The sequence below is a fragment of the Perca fluviatilis genome, chromosome 10 (genome assembly GCF_010015445.1).
Source record: "Perca fluviatilis chromosome 10, GENO_Pfluv_1.0, whole genome shotgun sequence".
In the NCBI taxonomy this organism is placed as follows: domain Eukaryota; kingdom Metazoa; phylum Chordata; class Actinopteri; order Perciformes; family Percidae; genus Perca; species Perca fluviatilis.
In genome coordinates this window covers 20,352,838-20,372,233 of record NC_053121.1, presented here as the reverse complement: position 1 = coordinate 20,372,233, position 19,396 = coordinate 20,352,838, and the positions used below count along the sequence as shown (strand labels likewise).

General features: G+C 39.5%; 1 protein-coding gene and 2 pseudogenes across 12 annotated transcripts in view; all 3 read right to left on the bottom strand.

The window, feature by feature from the left end:
• LOC120567191 (protocadherin gamma-A11-like) overlaps window positions 1-19,396 on the bottom strand; it is a 270,004-nt gene that overhangs the window by 182,379 nt on the left and 68,229 nt on the right. For 2 of the 12 annotated variants that reach the window (XM_039814077.1, XM_039814078.1), the window contains exon 1: window positions 13,367-15,855. The exons of 6 other annotated variants lie outside the window; for them this stretch is intronic. In XM_039814077.1, coding sequence (XP_039670011.1) covers window positions 13,367-15,760 — 2,394 coding nt within the window. In that variant the 5' untranslated portion in view covers window positions 15,761-15,855. Of the gene's footprint in view, window positions 1-13,366; window positions 15,886-19,396 lie in introns of those variants that run through there. 4 more of the 12 variants (XM_039814092.1, XM_039814093.1, XM_039814106.1 and 1 more) reach the window with 3 other exon arrangements.
• On the bottom strand, window positions 949-3,422 carry LOC120567238 (annotated as a pseudogene).
• On the bottom strand, window positions 7,342-9,827 carry LOC120567241 (annotated as a pseudogene).

Genomic DNA, 19,396 nt, shown 5'->3' with positions numbered 1-19,396 from the left:
GGCAAATTAAGTAAAACATGCATAAGAAGTTAGATGTTTTTTGTTATTTTTTTGTTTGTTTTGAAGAAGAGAGAGACAGAGAAAGAGAGAGAGAGAGAGAGAGAGAGAGAGAGAGAGATTTGACTGCCAGAAACCTTTAGCAAATAAATCGCATACTAACGTTGGCATATGATAACGTACACCCACAGACGTCTTTTCCTCTGCAACAATGATCATCTGACTGTGTGAAAGATGTTCTTTAGTATCAAAAGACATTGGAAAATGTAACTGGCACAAATATAATCTATCAAAGTCCAACACTGAAAATCAATCCTAGAAGGTTAATTTAAGTTATATATCTTCAGTAATAATATGATTCAAGAACCATATGCACTTATATAAATATTAGTAAAAAAGTTAAAACCAATGTTTTGACCTATGGTTTTGACAGCACAAGAACAATCTTCTTAAAAAATGAATGCCAGAACTTCAAATGATCAATAGACTTAGGCTAAGTCTAAGACAAATTCACTACCAGACTAATAAACTGTAGGTGTCAAGAATGTATTTAGATATAACAAGATTGAAACTAACAAGAGTCATGTAACATCTAAAATTAAACCTAAACAAGAGTTTAACTATTATGCCCAATGTTACATCTTCACAGTATGAAAATTAAAGTGGCATGGTTGAAATTTAATCGATTTTGGAAAGTAAACAAAAAGCTTCTTAGGAAGATTATTGAAATGAATCAAAGAATCGAAAAACATGTTTTAGACCGAAATGATCAGACAGACGAAAACATACAAGGCACAAAATACAATTATGCACCACAACTCATTATCAGCGAAGTAGAAAACAATGTTCTGAGTTTGTAAATACCCAGCTATTAGACGACTCAAATTGAAGTTTGAAAGGAAATTGTGTTTGATTTTTTCAAACAATTGACAAAATTGATGCTTTGTGTATTCATACCTCTAAACACTCTTCCAATTCCCCAAACGCGTCAGCAAAGTCTGATGGACTTTTCCTCAGAGTCTGGTCAGCAGGCAGTGTGTTGTCATTGTAAGACGTCACGAACTTAAAGTCACTGGTTCTAGAACCTGTTGTCAGGTAGGCGTCATAATTGTAAGCGCTGCGTAAAGTTCCTGTGCCGTCAACATCTGCGTAATTAGGAGGGAGATAAGCGCTGGGGATGGCAACTGCTCCATCAAACAACAGTCTGGGCTTTCTCCTGCGACAAAACCTCACACCCAGGATGATGATAATGAAGGTCAGAAAGAAGGTGGACACAGACACCAGCGCGATGATCAGATAAGAGGTCAGTTTGGAGTTCTTCTCATCGTAAGAAATATCCTTCAGTTCTGGCACCTCAGCCAAGTTATCAGAAATAAGTAAATACATGGAACAGGTGGCAGAGAGAGAGGGCTGTCCGTTATCTTTCACTGCCACAATAAGGTTCTGTTTCATGCTGTCAGACTCAGAAATGTCCCGCTGTGTCCTGATCTCTCCGCTGTGGAGACCAATAGTGAAAAGTCCCGGATCAGTGGATTTGACTATATGATAGGACAGCCAGGCGTTCTGTCCGGAGTCCGCGTCCACCGCTATCACTTTGGACACCAGAGAGCCTCCGTGTGCAGCTTTGGGGACCAGCTCGGTCATGAAGGAGTTGCCCTCCGGGGCGGGGTACAGTATCTGAGGAGAGTTGTCATTCACATCCGATATGAAGACACTGACGGTCACGTTGCTGCTGAGCGGAGGAGAACCGTTGTCTCTGGCCATCACGTGGACTTTAAAACTCCTGAACTGTTCATAATCAAACGACCTCACAGCGTGGATCACCCCCGTGTCTCCGTTAACAGATAGATAGGAGGACACCGGGGCACCGTTCACCTCACCGGGTAACAGAGAATAAATCACTGTACCGTTTTGTCTCCAGTCGGGGTCTCGAGCAGTAACGGAACATAAAGTGGAGCCAGGTTTGTTATTTTCAGTCACATATGCGCTGTACGACTGTTCCTCAAACACAGGTGGGTTGTCGTTGATGTCTGCTACAGATAACTGAACAGTTTTAGAGGAGGACAGAGGTGGAGAGCCCTCGTCAGTGGCAGTGATTGTAATGTTGTAATCAGACACTAGTTCACGGTCCAGTTGTCCTGTGGTCACCACAGAATAATAGTTTTTAATAGAAGGGACCAACTTAAAAGGGACGCCTTGCTGAATGGAGCAGCGGACCTGTCTGTTATTCTCAGAGTCTCTATCCTGCACGTTAATGATGCCCACCTCTGTACCAGGTAGGGTATCTTCAGGTATGGAGTTAGTCAGAGATTTCAAATTGACTACAGGGGCGTTGTCATTCACATCAGTGATAGAAATTACTGCTTTAGCATAAGATGACAGCCCTAACCCATCTTTTGCTTTAACGCGTATTTCAAATGATGTCGTAGTTTCATAGTCAACAGCACCAATTACTCGTATCTCACCCACTTTACGGTCAATACTAAATATCTTCTTCACATCTTCAGTAACATGTCCAAATTCATATGTCACATCTCCGTTAACTCCCTCGTCTGCATCAGCAGCACTCACTGTGACCACTACGAGTATCTACAGGAGAGTTTTCAGGCAGACTGGCTTTATAAACGGCCTGGCTAAACACTGGGGCGTTATCATTAGCATCCAGTACAGTGACGTGTATGACTACAGTACCTGATCTCTGAGGGGAGCCACCATCTAGAGCTGTAAGGAGCAAACTGATCTCTTGTTGTTTTTCACGATCAAGCTCTTTTTCAAGAACAAGCTCTATTGTGTTTCCCTCAACGGCCAAAATGAAATTATCATTCTTTTTAAGGCTGTACTGCTGAACTAAATTTTGTCCTACATCCGCATCGTGCGCCTCCTCTATCACAAAAACGGGCCCCCCCTGACCGCCGACTCTCGAATTTCTAATTTGATCGATTCATCGTTAAATTGTGGCGAGTTATCGTTAATATCTTGAATGTGAAGACTGATCCGATGTAGCTCGAGAGGATTCTCCAGCACCAGCTCATGTTTTAGGATGCACGAAGCCTTTTCTCCACAAAGCCCCTCTCGGTCAATCCTGTCGGCAACAATCAACTCTCCGTTATTCAGGTTTATGTCACAGTAACGTTTGTCTGTCCCATCGGTGTCAATACGGGCTCTTCTGTTAGACAGCGTGCCCGTCTCCAGCCCGAGATCCTTGGCCATATTTCCAATAACTGATCCTCGCTTCATCTCCTCTGGAAAAGAATAGCTCATGTCTCCATATGTGACATGCAAAAAAAGGAGGAAATGAAACCCGTACGTTTGAAATTCCGAATCCATCATCGCGAACAAAGACAGTTCACCCAAATAGCAACTGCGAGTCCAGTGTGATTGTCCCTAACTAGACACAACAGCAGAAGAATGTACGTCCACCCCAAAGGACAGAGGGATTCAAACATCTTAAGGCTGGTGTATAGCGCCACCGTGAGTTAAGTTCAACAAAAACACTGATCAAAATGAGCACTTTAAATTGGCTGTTGCTTATAACTTCTGTTTATTTGTGTGTGAACTACACACTACAACTGCAATATTATCAATATTTGCAACTGCAGTTATCCATAAGGTTCAAACCAGAAAGATCCAGTGTACCTGTGTAGTTTTCCTCCATCAGAATGCAAAACTAACCTGCTGTTCTGCAGGAGTGTTTTCACACTAGATACCCTGAACCTAAAATGTTTAACCTCAGCTGATTTTACTAAGGCCAATATGATAGATGGTTAGCTAATTGCTTCCGCTTGCTCCTTCTCAAACTAATCTTTTTATTTTTGTTAAATTCTGATTGTTGTGTTTTATTTGTGGTTTTACATATATTTCTTTTTTTTCTTTTTCAACATTGTTGATTGTTCGAGATAAGTAATAAATAATAATGGTTTATATCCTTTTTAACCACTGAATCTCTTGCTTATACTGTTTTCCTGTTTATACTGTCTGATTGTATCCTGGCCAAAAAATTAAATATATGTACACAAATTTCTGTTGACTAGTTAGTAATTATCTGAACGTGGATCATTTCATTTTTCTATATTTCAAAAGTGGTTAAACAAAATTTTCTGTAATGACTATAATCAAGATTCACATATCTGCAGAGCTGTAAAAGTTTGGAATGCTGAGCACCTGCATCTATAGTTGAATTAAATAAGACAGTAGTCGTCTGTAATATTTAAAAGGAAAGTTCATTCATATAGTTACAAAGAAGTCTTACATCTTTAAAGAGTTATCAATTTACATATAAGTTTGTATATTATACTTGCAGCTTAAACCAATCATAATAAACACACTAAATGTATTTTGTACTGCCTAACTTCTGATTAGCCTATTCAATCACATATCAGGGAGAAACCAGAGTAATGGTGTGAATTTAATGAAAGTGTGGAGAAACCTAAACAAGTTTCTGAAAAGATATTATCTGTTCAGCACCAAGGACAGAGAAATTAGCCCAGATAGTCAAAAACAGTCAAAATAACAAAGAGCAGTCGCGTGAACAAACAGAGTAAAGTTGGCTGTGTTTGTGTGTGTGTGTGTGTGTGTGTGTGTTTGTGTTTCTTAAGAAAAAAGGCTATGACCCTTAAAGACCACTTGCACTAAATATACTACTACAATTTGTCTAACACTGCAGATCTACAAATATGGTGATTTAAGGTAATGACAATACCTTTCAACACTACATACAGTTACCTCCTACCATCACAGAATAGGAATTAATACTGATAGGTATGATACAGTTTGTCAATGAGTATCAACAACACAAAAGCAGATGCAATAAATCAAACAATTACATTAAGGCATAGCCGAGACACAAGTAGTTAAGACCAATCACTTAGTCAATCCTAATTTCTAGTCATTATCTTTATTGTGACTATCATTGGCACTGTTCATCAAACCCCCAACCGGCACCGTCAGACACCGCCTACCAAGAGCCTGGGTCTGTCCGAGGTTTCTTCCTAAAAAGGGAGTTTTTCCTCGACACTGTCGCATTTATGCATGCTCTTGGGGGGAATCACTGGATCTGTTGGATCTTTGTAAATTATAGAGTGTGATCTAGACCTACTCTATCTGTAAAGTGTCCTGAGATAACTCCTGTTACGATTTGACACCATAAATAAAATTGAATTGAATTGAAATCCACAGAAAACAATCAGGCAGAACAGCGCTTACCAAAATCACTGTAATAGAATAATTAATTGGGTTAGCTAGAGAAAGTCCCTAATTCTGTCAGCATGACCTCTAGTCTACCTGTAGGGAACTCACACTCTATGTTGATAAAAACAGTGACTGATATTCTGTCACGTCAATAACCTGGGAAAAATGCATTATTGGTCTAAAACACAAAACCAAGCCTCAACTGACAAAAACAGATGTGGTTCCTAAGGTTATGAATAGAAAAAAGGTAAAAATTCAGATCATATCATGGAACAAGTACAATCACTGCAGACATGTCCATAGGACAGACACTACAATGCAACTGCAATTAAAATCAAAAACTATTTGTTTTTCTCTCTACATTTGTCTGTATTACACAATCACAGTGGTGGGACCAGAAGCCATCCACCACAACAAAACTTCAACAAAGGGAAGGCCAAACCAATATACCTGTTAATAAAGTGCAGTAGACTGGATTCAAATATAAAGACCTACATACTACAGGTGATGTCATTTACCTAAAGAACCAGCATGAGACAAAAGTAGCATGTCTGTGTGGGTTTTCAGTCATTCAGCTTTTAATATACTGTATATATACTGTATATAAATCAGCCCGCTAGACATCATTATAACATTTATTCTTTGACCTTAAGTGTAAGAACACTGTGTACATTTAAATGTATTCATGTGGCTGACACTTCTGTCCAAAGAAACATACAAATGAGGCCCAATCCAACCAACAGAAGGCTACATCAAGGACAAGCCATCAGGAATAAGTGTCACAAAGCTCAGTTTGAAATTCTTTCTGAGACAAGTAACACAAAATTAGGCGAATTAAGTAAGACATGCATAAGAAGTTAGATGTTATTTGTTTGTGTGTGTTTTAAAGGAGAGAGAGACAGAGAGAGAGAGAGAGATTTGACTGCCAGAAACCTTTAGCAAATAAATCACATACTAACAATAGCATATGATAACATGTACGCCCACAGACGTCTTTTCCTCTGCAACAATGATCACTTGATTGTGTGAAAGATGTGCTTTAGTATCGAAAGATACTGGAAAATGTAACTGGCACCAATATAATCTATCAAAGTCCAACACTGAAACTCAATCATATTGCCCCCTTTATGCTCCGTCTAATCAATGATATAAAAAGATTAATTTAAGTCATATATCTTCAGTAATAATTTGATTCAAGAACCATATGTACTTATATACAGTACAGGCCAAAAGTTTGGACACACCTTCTCATTCAATGAGTTTCGTTTTTATTTTCATGACTATTTACATTGTAGATTCTCACTGAAAGCATCAAAACTATGAATGAACAAAAAAGTGTGAAATAACTGAAAATATGTCTTTTATTTTAGATTCTTCAAAGTAGCCACCCTTTGCTTTTTTATTAATAAGGGAAACAATTCCACTAATTAACCCTGACAAAGCACACCTGTGAAGTGAAAACCATTTCAGGTGACTACCTCATGAAGCTCATTGAGAGAACACCAAGGGTTTGCAGCGCTATCAAAAAGCAAAGGGTGGCTACTTTGAAGAATCTAAAATAGAAGACATTATTTCAGTTATTTCACACTTTTTTGTTAAGTACATAATTCCATATGTGTTCATTCATAGTTTTGATGCCTTCAGTGAGAATCTACAATGTAAATAGTCATGAAAATAAAGAAACACATTGAATGAGAAGGGTGTCCAAACTTTTGGCCTGTACTGTAAATATTAGTTAAAAAAAGTTAATACCAATGTTTTGACCTATAGTTTTGACAGCACAAGAACAATCTTCTTAAAAATTCTCAGAACTTCAAATGAGCAATAGACTTAGGCTAAGTCTAAGCCAAATTCTCTGCCAGACTAATAAACTGTAGGTGTCAAGAATGTCAAGAATGTAATCGATTTTGGAAACTAAAAATCAAGCTAGTTAGGAAGATTATTGAAACTAATCAAAGAACCGCAAAAACGGGTTTAGACCGAAAAGAACAGACAGACGAAAGGATACGAACGCACAAAATACAATTATGAACCACAACTCATTATTATCAGCGAAGTAGAAAACAATGCTCTGAGTTTGTAAATGCACAGCTATTAGATGACTTAAATTAAAGTTTGAAAGGAAATTGTGTTTGATTTTTTCAAACAATTGACAAAATTGATGCTTTGTGTATTCATACCTCTAAACACTCTTCCAATTCCCCAAACGCGTCAGCAAAGTCTGATGGACTTTTCCTCAGAGTCTGGTCAGCAGGCATTGTGTTGTCATTGTAAGACGTCACGAACTTAAAGTCACTGGTTCTAGAACCTGTTGTCAGGTACGCGTCATAATTGTAAGCGCTGCGTAAAGTTCCTGTGCCGTCAACATCTGCGTAATTAGAAGGGAGATAAGCGCTGGGGATGGCAACTGCTCCATCAAACAACAGTCTGGGCTTTCTCCTGCGACAAAACCTCACACCCAGGATGATGATAATGAAGGTCAGAAAAAAGGTGGACACAGACACCAGCGCGATGATCAGATAAGAGGTCAGTTTGGAGTTATTTTTATCGTAAGAAATATCCTTCAGTTCCGGCACCTCAGCCAAGTTATCAGAAATAAGTAAATACATGGAACAGGTGGCAGAGAGAGGGGCTGTCCGTTATCTTTCCGCGCCACAATAAGGTTCTGTTTCATGATGTCAGACTCAGAAATGTCCCGCTGTGTCCTGATCTCTCCGCTGTGGAGGCCAATAGTGAAAAGTCCCGGATCAGTGGATTTGACTATATGATAGGACAGCCAGGCGTTCTGTCCGGAGTCCGCGTCCACCGCTATCACTTTGGACACCAGAGAGCCTCCGTGTGCAGCTTTGGGGACCAGCTCGGTCATGAAGGAGTTGCCCTCCGGGGCGGGGTACAGTATCTGAGGAGAGTTGTCATTCACATCCGATATGAAGACACTGACGGTCACGTTTCTGCTGAGCGGAGGAGGCCGTTGTCTCTGGCCATCACGTGGACTTTAAAACTCCTGAACTGTTCATAATCAAACGACCTCACAGCGTGGATCACCCCCGTGTCTCCGTTAACGGATAGATAGGAGGACACCGGGGCACCGTTCACCTCACCGGGTAACAGAGAATAAATCACTGTACCGTTTTGTCTCCAGTCGGGGTCTCGAGCAGTAACGGAACATAAAGTGGAGCCAGGTTTGTTATTTTCAGTCACATATGCGCTGTACGACTGTTCCTCAAACACAGGTGGGTTGTCGTTGATGTCTGCTACAGATAACTGAACAGTTTTAGAGGAGGACAGAGGTGGAGAGCCCTCGTCAGTGGCAGTGATTGTAATGTTGTAATCAGACACTAGTTCACGGTCCAGTTGTCCTGTGGTCACCAGAGAATAATAGTTTTTAATAGAAGGGACCAACTTAAAAGGGACGTTTTGTTGAATTGAGCAGCGGACCTGTCTGTTATTCTCAGAGTCTCTATCCTGCACGTTAATGATGCCCACCTCTGTACCAGGTAGGGTATCTTCAGGTATGGAGTTAGTCAGAGATTTCAAATTGACTACAGGGGCGTTGTCATTCACATCAGTGATAGAAATTACTGCTTTAGCATAAGATGACAGCCCTAACCCATCTTTTGCTTTAACGCGTATTTCAAATGATGTCGTAGTTTCATAGTCAACAGCACCAATTACTCGTATCTCACCCACTTTACGGTCAATACTAAATATCTTCTTCACATCTTCAGTAACATGTCCAAATTCATACGTCACATCTCCGTTGACTCCCTCGTCTGCATCAGCAGCACTCACTGTGACCACTACAGTATCTACAGGAGAGTTTTCAGGCAGACTGGCTTTATAAACGGCCTGGCTAAACACTGGGGCGTTATCATTAGCATCCAGTACAGTGACGTGTATGACTACAGTACCTGATCTCTGAGGGGAGCCACCATCTAGAGCTGTAAGGAGCAAATTGATCTCTTGTTGTTTTTCACGATCAAGCTCTTTTTCAAGAACAAGCTCTATTGTGTTTCCATCAACGGCCAAAATGAAATTATCATTCTTTTTAAGGCTGTACTGCTGAACTGAATTTTGTCCTACATCCGCATCGTGCGCCTCCTCTATCACAAAACGAGCCCCCCTGTCTGCCGACTCTCGAATTTCAATATTTATCAATTCTTCCTTAAATTGTGGCGAGTTGTCGTTGATATCTTGAATGTGAAGACTGATCCGATGTAGCTCGAGAGGATTCTCCAGCACCAGCTCATGTTTTAGGATGCACGAAGCCTTTTCTCCACAAAGCCCCTCTCGGTCAATCCTGTCGGCAACAATCAACTCTCCGTTATTCAGGTTTATGTCACAGTAACGTTTGTCTGTCCCATCGGTGTCAATACGGGCTCTTCTGTTAGACAGCGTGCCCGTCTCCAGGCCGAGATCCTTGGCCATATTTCCAATAATTGATCCTCGCTTCATCTCCTCTGGAAAAGAATAGCTCATGTCTCCATATGCGGCTTGCAAAAAAAGGAGGAAATAGAAGCCACACGCAATTATTTCGGAGTCCATCGTCAAGGATGAGTTCCTATGACGTTAAATAATCTAAGAAACAAACACAGTTCAACCACATAACACGAGTAGTATCAGCAATTCAGCGTGATTGTGCCTGTATCTGGACTACGCAATGGGCGTACAAGAACGTCTGTCCACAAAGGATTGAGGAATTAAAACATTTTAAGACTGGTGTATAGCGACACCGTGAGTTAAGTTCAACAATAACACGGTTAAACACAACATGAACCACTGTTAAATTGGTTTTAGTCTATTTTAAATAACACAAAGTAAATTTACGTCAGTGTTTACACTATTTGTTATTACAGAGACCAGTTGCAATAAGTAGGCCTACTATTGTGCATTTAGTTCAATGCATGGGAGATAGACTCACATCAAGGTCTGAAGACAGCATGCACCTTTTCAAGCCACACTTCTTAAAGATAACCAAGCTACATAAAAGACAATACTTTTAAATTAATTCAGAATGTTTAAACTGTCAGAGGCAGCACACTTACATTACATACATTTAATTACATAATATTGTAATCAATGACTATGTGGAAAGTAATCTTTGTCAGATACACGCAAGGACATAACAACTAGTATAATTTTCTTCATTTGTACTGCATATCGACCATAAATTGATAGTAATCATCTGACAATCCTCAGAAAGAGGGTATTAAGTTTAATTTTAGTCATTTAATCAGAAGGGCATTTCTGCAAGCAGTAGACCAGGTTCCAGTATGTCTACACTGTATGTTGTCAGATGAAATGTGTAAATCTGAAAGGCTGTAGTCATCATAACCCTGATGTATCAGGTGTAGAATCCTGGACTTTCAACAGGTAGTACTTTAAAGTAAGGTTGCTGTCTAAATGTACTGTAGCATAACTGCACAGAACAGGTTTTGCATATTAAAATTACACCATGCAATAATCACCTTTGTCACCTTATCACAGGGTTGTACAAGTTTGGTATACTTAACACTATTGTCTCCAGTAGGATTAAGATGGTAGCTCTCATTTTTCAAGTTCCAGAAAGAGTAGGAGACATGCATGATATAAAGACAAAATGTGTTTAAATTCTGACTAAGAAAGAGATCATATAACCACAGTATCTTATGTCAAAGAATTGCAAACAATGAAGAGAAAACTCAAATCAAAAAGTCAAACAAAACTTTGCTGTGGGGACACACTGTTCTACTACCTTTATTATGAACTACAAAGTAATATAACACTGCCAAACTACAAATAGTATGGTGGTTTGTAGTTAGTTATTTAATCTCACTTTCCCACATAAGGTGAAGAGGAAATAGTGCCCAGCCTAAACCTCGCAGCAATTTTAAAATCACCTTTTGAAAAAGGCACAGAATACAGATACAGGTAGAACTAGGCAATATATCAATATTATATCAAAATCGTGATATGAGAGTAGATATCGTCTTAGATTTTGGATATCGTAATATAGTAATATGGCATAAGTGTTGTCTTTTCCTGGTTTTAAAGGCTGCATTACAGTAAAGTGATGTAATTTTCTGAACTTAACAGACTGTTCTAGCTGTTCTATTATTTGCCTTTACCCACTTAGTCATTATATCCACATTACTGATGATTATTTATCAAAAATCTCATTGTTTAAATATGTTGTGAAAGCACCAATAGTCAACACTACAATATCGTTGCGGTATCGATATCGAGGTATTTGGTCAAAGATATTGTGATATTTGATTTTCTCCAAATCGCCCAGCCCTAGATACAGGATAGTCTGACAGTCAATATCTTATCAAGAGCATAACTAATAGACAATTCATATTTTAATGAAGGACTAAGTGAGCACAAGCACTGAAGATATCTCCATAGCAAAGCTGCGTCTATTGAAACTGGCAAACTACATTTACAATACAAACCACTCATTCAGTTTTCTTTCCATTTACTTAAGATGTGGTGAAAATTAACAGTAAAACACAACAAAACTCAAACATGAGAGGCTAAATTACCATACATGTTTAAGAAGGGGGGTGGACTGCCTTTCAATATAGAGACCTACATTCTTGAGGCAGTGCCTTCTACCTGTGTATATGCCGCTATTACATTACAATATGATGTCTGAGTAGGTTTCCAGTCATCCAATCCCATGAGAGACAGAGCAGTCTGCCAGATACTATTGTAACATATGGACTATTGAAGAAGACCAGTCCTTGAGAGTAATAATTAGTTAAGATGAGCCTTTATTGATCACAAGAGGGGAAATTTAGCAAAAAAGCCATCTATTGTAAATGACATATTGTGGCAAATATGGCAACAGACATCATTCCCTGCTCAACGATGGCCATGTGATTGCGTGAGAGACATTTATTATTGACAGTCTAGACTGTATATTGAAGCCGAGTACTAAGACTCAGATACACTGCATACTCTTTGTTGCTTTCATACAGAGCCCCGGAGGTGACATGGAGGAAAAAAAAGACAAAGGAAAAAAAAAGAAAAAATACATGTACTGGGGCAAACACTAAACTCAAGATCTTGACTTTCAAACTCAAGTCAAGATCTTGAGTTTAGTGTTTGCCCCCAGTACATGTATTATTTTGTTTTTCCTCCATGTCACCTCCGGAGCTCCGTACTTTCAAGCTTATAAGTCATGATATTATTTTTGTATTGCATTTAAAGCATGTGTTTCTGTCAAGATTTCAGGGCACTGCAGGCAGTTATATTTGATTTAAATATATATATATATATATGTTGCAGCAGAATCTATTATTTTTAATGTTTATGTAATAAAAAAAGAAAGACTGCAGACTAACAACAACACAATAATTGAGGACTTAAAGAATTAATGTCGCTCTGTCATCATTAACAACATCAAGAAAAATGTATCCATAATGAATAGTCAGCCCAAACAGAGCATCTAGCTCAGACAGAAGCTATGAAAATGTACCACATGAAGTAAAGAATCATTTGAGAAAAAGATTCAGAGAACAATGCATAATATTCCTGGCTAATCACAAGTAATTCAATCAATGGAGCATTAGCCTACTTGGGCAGCCAGCATCATATCCAGAACTTCCTGATTTACCTAAATAACCCGTAAACACCAGAAATGCACAAAGTACAAATGCAGAGAGCAAGCCAGTTAGTGACTATGGAAGGCATTCAGTAAATTTGTGATTAACAATGATAATAGGCTGATGATGTAACTGCATTTTGGAGAGATTTATGAAAGATTCAAACAACTGTCAATAGTTGAATTTTAAACCACAACACTAACTAGGACAGATTTTCAACTTATATAGAGACACCGAAAATAATAAACAGCAATCAAAGTTAAAGTTTAAGGAATTAAATTAATTATGTGACTCTTCCCAGGAAACATTTCAAAACATAATTTCTAATTAAAAAAGAAAGAGGGTAGCAATTGTAAAATGTTTGTGAAAATTATGTAGATTATTATAATATGTATACAACTAAAACGGAAACGTTTGAGAGTAATGTATCTTTGATTAAACTTATTTCTATGAATTAAAATTAATGCCAGAGAGACCATTCATACCTATGAGGACAGCTCTAATTCTACAAAAACCTCAGCAAAGTCTGATGGACTTTTCCTCAGTCATCTTGGTTGAACACAAGTTCAGTAACATATGAAATGTGTCCCTACCTCAGGAGAAGCTTCGCAATCTCCAAACGCATCAGCAAAGTCTGATGGACTTTTCCTCAGAGTCTGGTCAGCAGGCATTGTGTTGTCATTGTAAGACGTCACAAACTTAAAGTCACTGGTTCTAGAACCTGTTGTCAGGTAGGCGTCATAATTGTAAGCGCTGCGTAAAGTTCCTGTGCCGTCAACATCTGCGTAATTAGGAGGGAGATAAGCGCTGGGGATGGCAACTGCTCCATCAAACAACAGTCTGGGCTTTCTCCTGCGACAAAACCTCACACCCAGGATGATGATAATGAAGGTCAGAAAAAAGGTGGACACAGACACCAGCGCGATGATCAGATAAGAGGTCAGTTTGGAGTTCTTCTCATCGTAAGAAATATCCTTCAGTTCCGGCACCTCAGCCAAGTTATCAGAAATAAGTAAATACATGGAACAGGTGGCAGAGAGAGAGGGCTGTCCGTTATCTTTCACTGCTACAATAAGGTTCTGTTTCATGCTGTCAGACTCAGAAATGTCCCGCTGTGTCCTGATCTCTCCGCTGTGGAGACCAATAGTGAAAAGTCCCGGATCAGTGGATTTGACTATATGATAGGACAGCCAGGCGTTCTGTCCGGAGTCCGCGTCCACCGCTATCACTTTGGACACCAGAGAGCCTCCGTGTGCAGCTTTGGGGACCAGCTCGGTCATGAAGGAGTTGCCCTCCGGGGCGGGGTACAGTATCTGAGGAGAGTTGTCATTCACATCCGATATGAAGACACTGACGGTCACGTTGCTGCTGAGCGGAGGAGAACCGTTGTCTCTGGCCATCACGTGGACTTTAAAACTCCTGAACTGTTCATAATCAAACGACCTCACAGCGTGGATCACCCCCGTGTCTCCGTTAACAGATAGATAGGAGGACACCGGGGCACCGTTCACCTCACCGGGTAACAGAGAATAAATCACTGTACCGTTTTGTCTCCAGTCGGGGTCTCGAGCAGTAACGGAACATAAAGTGGAGCCAGGTTTGTTATTTTCAGTCACATATGCGCTGTAGGACTGTTCCTCAAACACAGGTGGGTTGTCGTTGATGTCTGCTACAGATAACTGAACAGTTTTAGAGGAGGACAGAGGTGGAGAGCCCTCGTCAGTGGCAGTGATTGTAATGTTGTAATCAGACACTAGTTCACGGTCCAGTTGTCCTGTGGTCACCAGAGAATAATAGTTTTTAATAGAAGGGACCAACTTAAAAGGGACGTTTTGCTGAATGGAGCAGCGGACATGTCTGTTATTCTCAGAATCTCTATCCTGCACGTTAATGATGCCCACCTCTGTACCAGGTGACACGTTCTCGGGTATGGGGTTAGTCAGCGATTTCAAATATATAACTGGGGCGTTATCATTTACATCAGTGATATCAATAATCACCTTTGCTTCTGAAGAGAGGCCATAACCATCTTTAGCCTCAACAAACACTTCATATTTCGATCCTTCTTCATAATCTATGTCACCTGTCACACTGATGTCTCCAGTTTTCTCATCCAGTAAAAAAAGCTTTTGTGTTTTATCAGAGAGTCGGCTAAACTCATATGTTACCTCTCCGTTTACACCTTCGTCTGCGTCAGATGCACTAACAGTGATAACTGGGGTTTTCATAGGTGAGTTTTCCGGTAAAGTGACTGTATATACGGCCTCAGTAAAAACTGGGGCGTTATCATTAGCATCAAGTACAATGACGTGTATGACCACAGTACCGGATCTCTGAGGAGAACCACCATCCACAGCTGTGAGCAATACTTTCATTTCCTGCTGCTCCTCTCGGTCTAACTCTTTATTTAAAATCAACTCGCCATATTTTCTGCCAGCACTTGTCGTCTGAATACTGAATAAAAAGTGAGGGTTCGGTTGCAAAATGTACCTTTCAACTGAGTTTTTGCCTACATCTGCATCTTGTGCTGCATTAATGCGATACCTATCTCCTTTGTCAGCTGACTCTCTGATTTCCAATTTTACAATATCCTTCGGGAAAATTGGTGCATTGTCGTTTATGTCCTGCAACTGCAAGGACAACCGGTGTAACTCCAATGGATTCTCTAAAAGCAAGTCGAATTTAAGAACACACGAAGGCTTTTCTCCACAATGCTCCTCTCTGTCTATTCTTTCCGCAACGATTAAATCTCCGCTTCGAAGGTTAATTCCGCAATAGTGTCTGTCGTTTCCCTCCATGTCAACACGAGCTTTGCGAGCAGACAGACTGCCCACCTCCAGCCCGAGATCCTTGGCGATATTTCCAATAACAGATCCGCGCTTGAGCTCCTCCTGTACAGAATAGCTCAGGTCTCCATGTGCGTATTGCAGCGCAACAAAGAAAAAGGCAAAGCCACAGCTTTGAAGAAACCACCGTCTATGCATCATCCTCAGACAGTAGACCAAAACACGTCAATTTCAAGCATTCAAAAACGGTATTCGATCAAATGTGCCTTCCAAGCATTAGCCGTCTTTGTTGAAGGCTGCATAGAACAAGGGTGGTCGATCCCAATAATGGGTGGTGTGCAAAACAAGACGAACACATGACTCCATAGCTGGTCTACACTGACACCGTGAGTACAAATGGAATATAGCAATTTATTTTTAAAATCAATCCGGGCGTTTGACATTTAATGTTTAAATAAAAAACCTTTTTAGAAGGTATCAAACCGTGTAAATGGGAAGTATTACGTGTTTTTTAAATGAAGTGAGATGCTGGTTCTTCGTGCTATAAGCCTTTACAAACAAGAACTCAATTCCTCATAAATTGATCAGCCTCAAGAATTGTAAAGTAATAAGACAACATTACCCAAATGTTTATGTCAAATGTGTATGTCTAAACACCTTTAGGATACAAAAGTCTATACTAGAATATTATTCATTGATTTTAGTTCTGCGTTTAAGACTTTACAACCCTATCTGCATTTAAAGAAAACTGAATGATATGCATGTTAACCCTGCCCTGATCAAATGGTTTCACTCCTTTTAACTAACAGGACACAACAGGTGAAGTCAATGGGACGCTGTCAGAGGTCAAACATAGCAACACGGGGGTCCCATAAGGTTCTGTGGTGTCACCCATACTTTTCACATTCTACACCAATTACTGCAGGAAAGTGCACCCACATAATTATATTATAAAATGTGCAGATTATACAGCAATTCTGAGCGTTCTCCAGAAGGACATAATCCCTTCTGTGTACCACGATGAGATATACACCTTTATCAAGTGGTGTGACACCAACGATCTTATCTTAAATGTCACAAAAACACAGGAGATGGTCCTTGACCCAAGTCAAGTGATTGACCATGAGCCAGTCGTCATCAAAAATCAGAAAATCACCCAGGTAACATCTTAAAAATACTTAAGTGTCCATATAGACAATCTTCTCTGCTAGAAAACACACATTGACCACCTGTGCAAAAGACTGCAGCAGAGATTAGATTTTCTAAGGCGACTGAGACTGTACGGAGAAGGCAGCCAGATCATGCTCATGTTCTACCGGGCGATTCTGGAGACCATTATCAGATATGGAATCACAGCATGGTTTGGCAACTTAACAGTGCAGCTGAAAAGCAGGCTGGTCAGCACACACAAGACAGCTATGAGGATAATAGGCTGGAAAGAGTACAAGCCCATACAGAGCCTGTACGAGCAAGCTGTTTGAAAACAAGCGGAAATAATCACTGCTGACTCTCAACATCCTCTCTTTGGTGAACATGAACTTCTGCCAACAGGAAGATTATGTGTGCCGAAATGTAAAACAAACAGACTAAAGTTATCGTTTATCCCAACGTCTATCAAGCTGCTAAACTCCAATAGTACATCTTAGCACAACAGATCAAAAATGCCATAAATACAACAGCACTTTTGGCACTTCGCACTTTAATTATTACAGTTACTACTTAAGATGTCGTATTGTCTGTACTGTCATATGTGTCCTTCTTTTATGTCCTAAGATGCTTCGTTGATCTTATGTTTATGTTTTTATATTGATTTTAGAATGTTTTTTCTGTTACATGTTTGTGTTGTCAAGCAACAGATTGTAAGACTATTTCCAAGACAAATTTCCCCTCTGGGACAATAAAGTGTATTATATTCAAATGTCTGACCACTGACTGGTTCTGTATTGTTCCACGCTAAATATTGTATAAAATATTGACCACTTTAGTAAATCAAACAAATTGCGTTAAATGTTGTACATAAAAACTTTCAGAGAAGTCCATCTCTCCGTATCTGTTGGTCTGTATGTCTCTCCGTGTAGATTCTGTATTCATACAACATAATGTTTTCAATAAATGTTGATTTTTGACTAATAAAGTCAACTGGTAAAATAAATGTAGGAGCCCACCTACTATAATAATAGTAATAGGTGTTCTATCTTGTACTTCGGATAATAGTCAGACATCACTGCCAAAAGCAAAAAACGTTCTGTGTGCACTGTCAAAGTAAACTATAAAAATAATTGTTTTTGAAAGTATCCAGTCAGTCAGTGATTGTTTCAGTGTTTGGATATGGAGAAAGAATGTAGCTATTGCTAAATATTTGTAATAATAATATAAAATAAACGGAGTGTCTATTTGCACCCCCGGTACGAATAGCCTCGGCCACACAGCTGAGCTATTTACACCCTGTGACGTAACAACAAAAAAAACGTCGCTCGCATGCACCGAAATCATGGCGGACGTTCATCTTCCATGACCGCAGAAACTGGCATATTAGGGAAGTTTTGTCTGTAAAGTTTATAACAATTGAATTTCTAGCGGAAAATGGATACTACAGTTGCGCTTTCTGTCTTCAGTGAAAGCATACAACCGTTAGTTAGTTTGTTAGTTAGTAATTTTTTTTGTATACAGTATGGTTACCTAGCAACCGAGGCTTGAAGAAACCAAGTGGTAAAATTGTGTTCAACTTCCTGAAATAACTGCTAGGTGAGTGGTTAGTGCACTTGCCTTTGGTATGGGAGTTTGGTGCTCGATTCCCCTGTGTGGTGATCTTATATTTTAAAATTTGGATTGGATAATTTGCATGCAATTGCGCAAGTCAGGTCCCGCGAACGCGTATTTTTTTTTGCAGGGTGGTAGGGGAAGACTCATGAATATGCCTGCTCTGGTTGGGTTGGTTAGGTTTAGGCAAGAGGAGTGGGATGGTTATGGTTAGGGTAAGAATGTCAGGGCGATAATATTCCAAAAAGGGTGTAATACATGAGTAGTATGGATAACTGTGTGTAAATATATGCCAAGGTACTGTAAATGCACAGGGGTGCAATTAGCATACATTGATATTTGTACCAGGGGTGCAAATAGCATACACTTCTAATTGTACCAGGGGGTGCAAATAGCATACACTTCTAATTGCACCAGGGTACAAATAGCATACTGCTAATTGTACCAGGGGTGCAAAGAGCATACACTGCTAATTGTACCAGGGGTGCAAGAGCATACACTGCTAATTGTACCAGGGGTGCAAATAGCATACACTTCTAATTGTACCAGGGTGCAAATAGCATACACTTCTAATTGCACCAGGGTGCAAATAGCATACTGCTAATTGTACCAGGGGTGCAAATAGCATACACTGCTAATTGTACCAGGGGTGCAAATAGCCTCACCCTAAAATAAATGAAGAAAGGAAGGAAGCAGTATGAAATGGGACAAAACATGTGTGGCAGTTCACAAAAGAAAATACTTAATGTACCCATCTACCACTTCAAAATGAAAACCACTTGCTGCACTGGACGTGAATGTAAACTATTACTGTAGAAAACTTCAAAATGGTCATAATTCGTAGGAGATTGGGAAGCAATTGAATACAAAACACATCACTGACTGATGAGAGACTTATTTCCAATTCCACCTGATGTGACTTCTTATTTTCCTTCATCTAAAACAATGGAGGCCCAACGTTAATTAAAAAGTCTAAATATATGATAAACTGCAATCTAAAATATAACACAGCCCATTCATTTTTTTAGTGGTAACAAATAACACAGATGTAAGTTGTTCCTGAAAACGTAACAATAG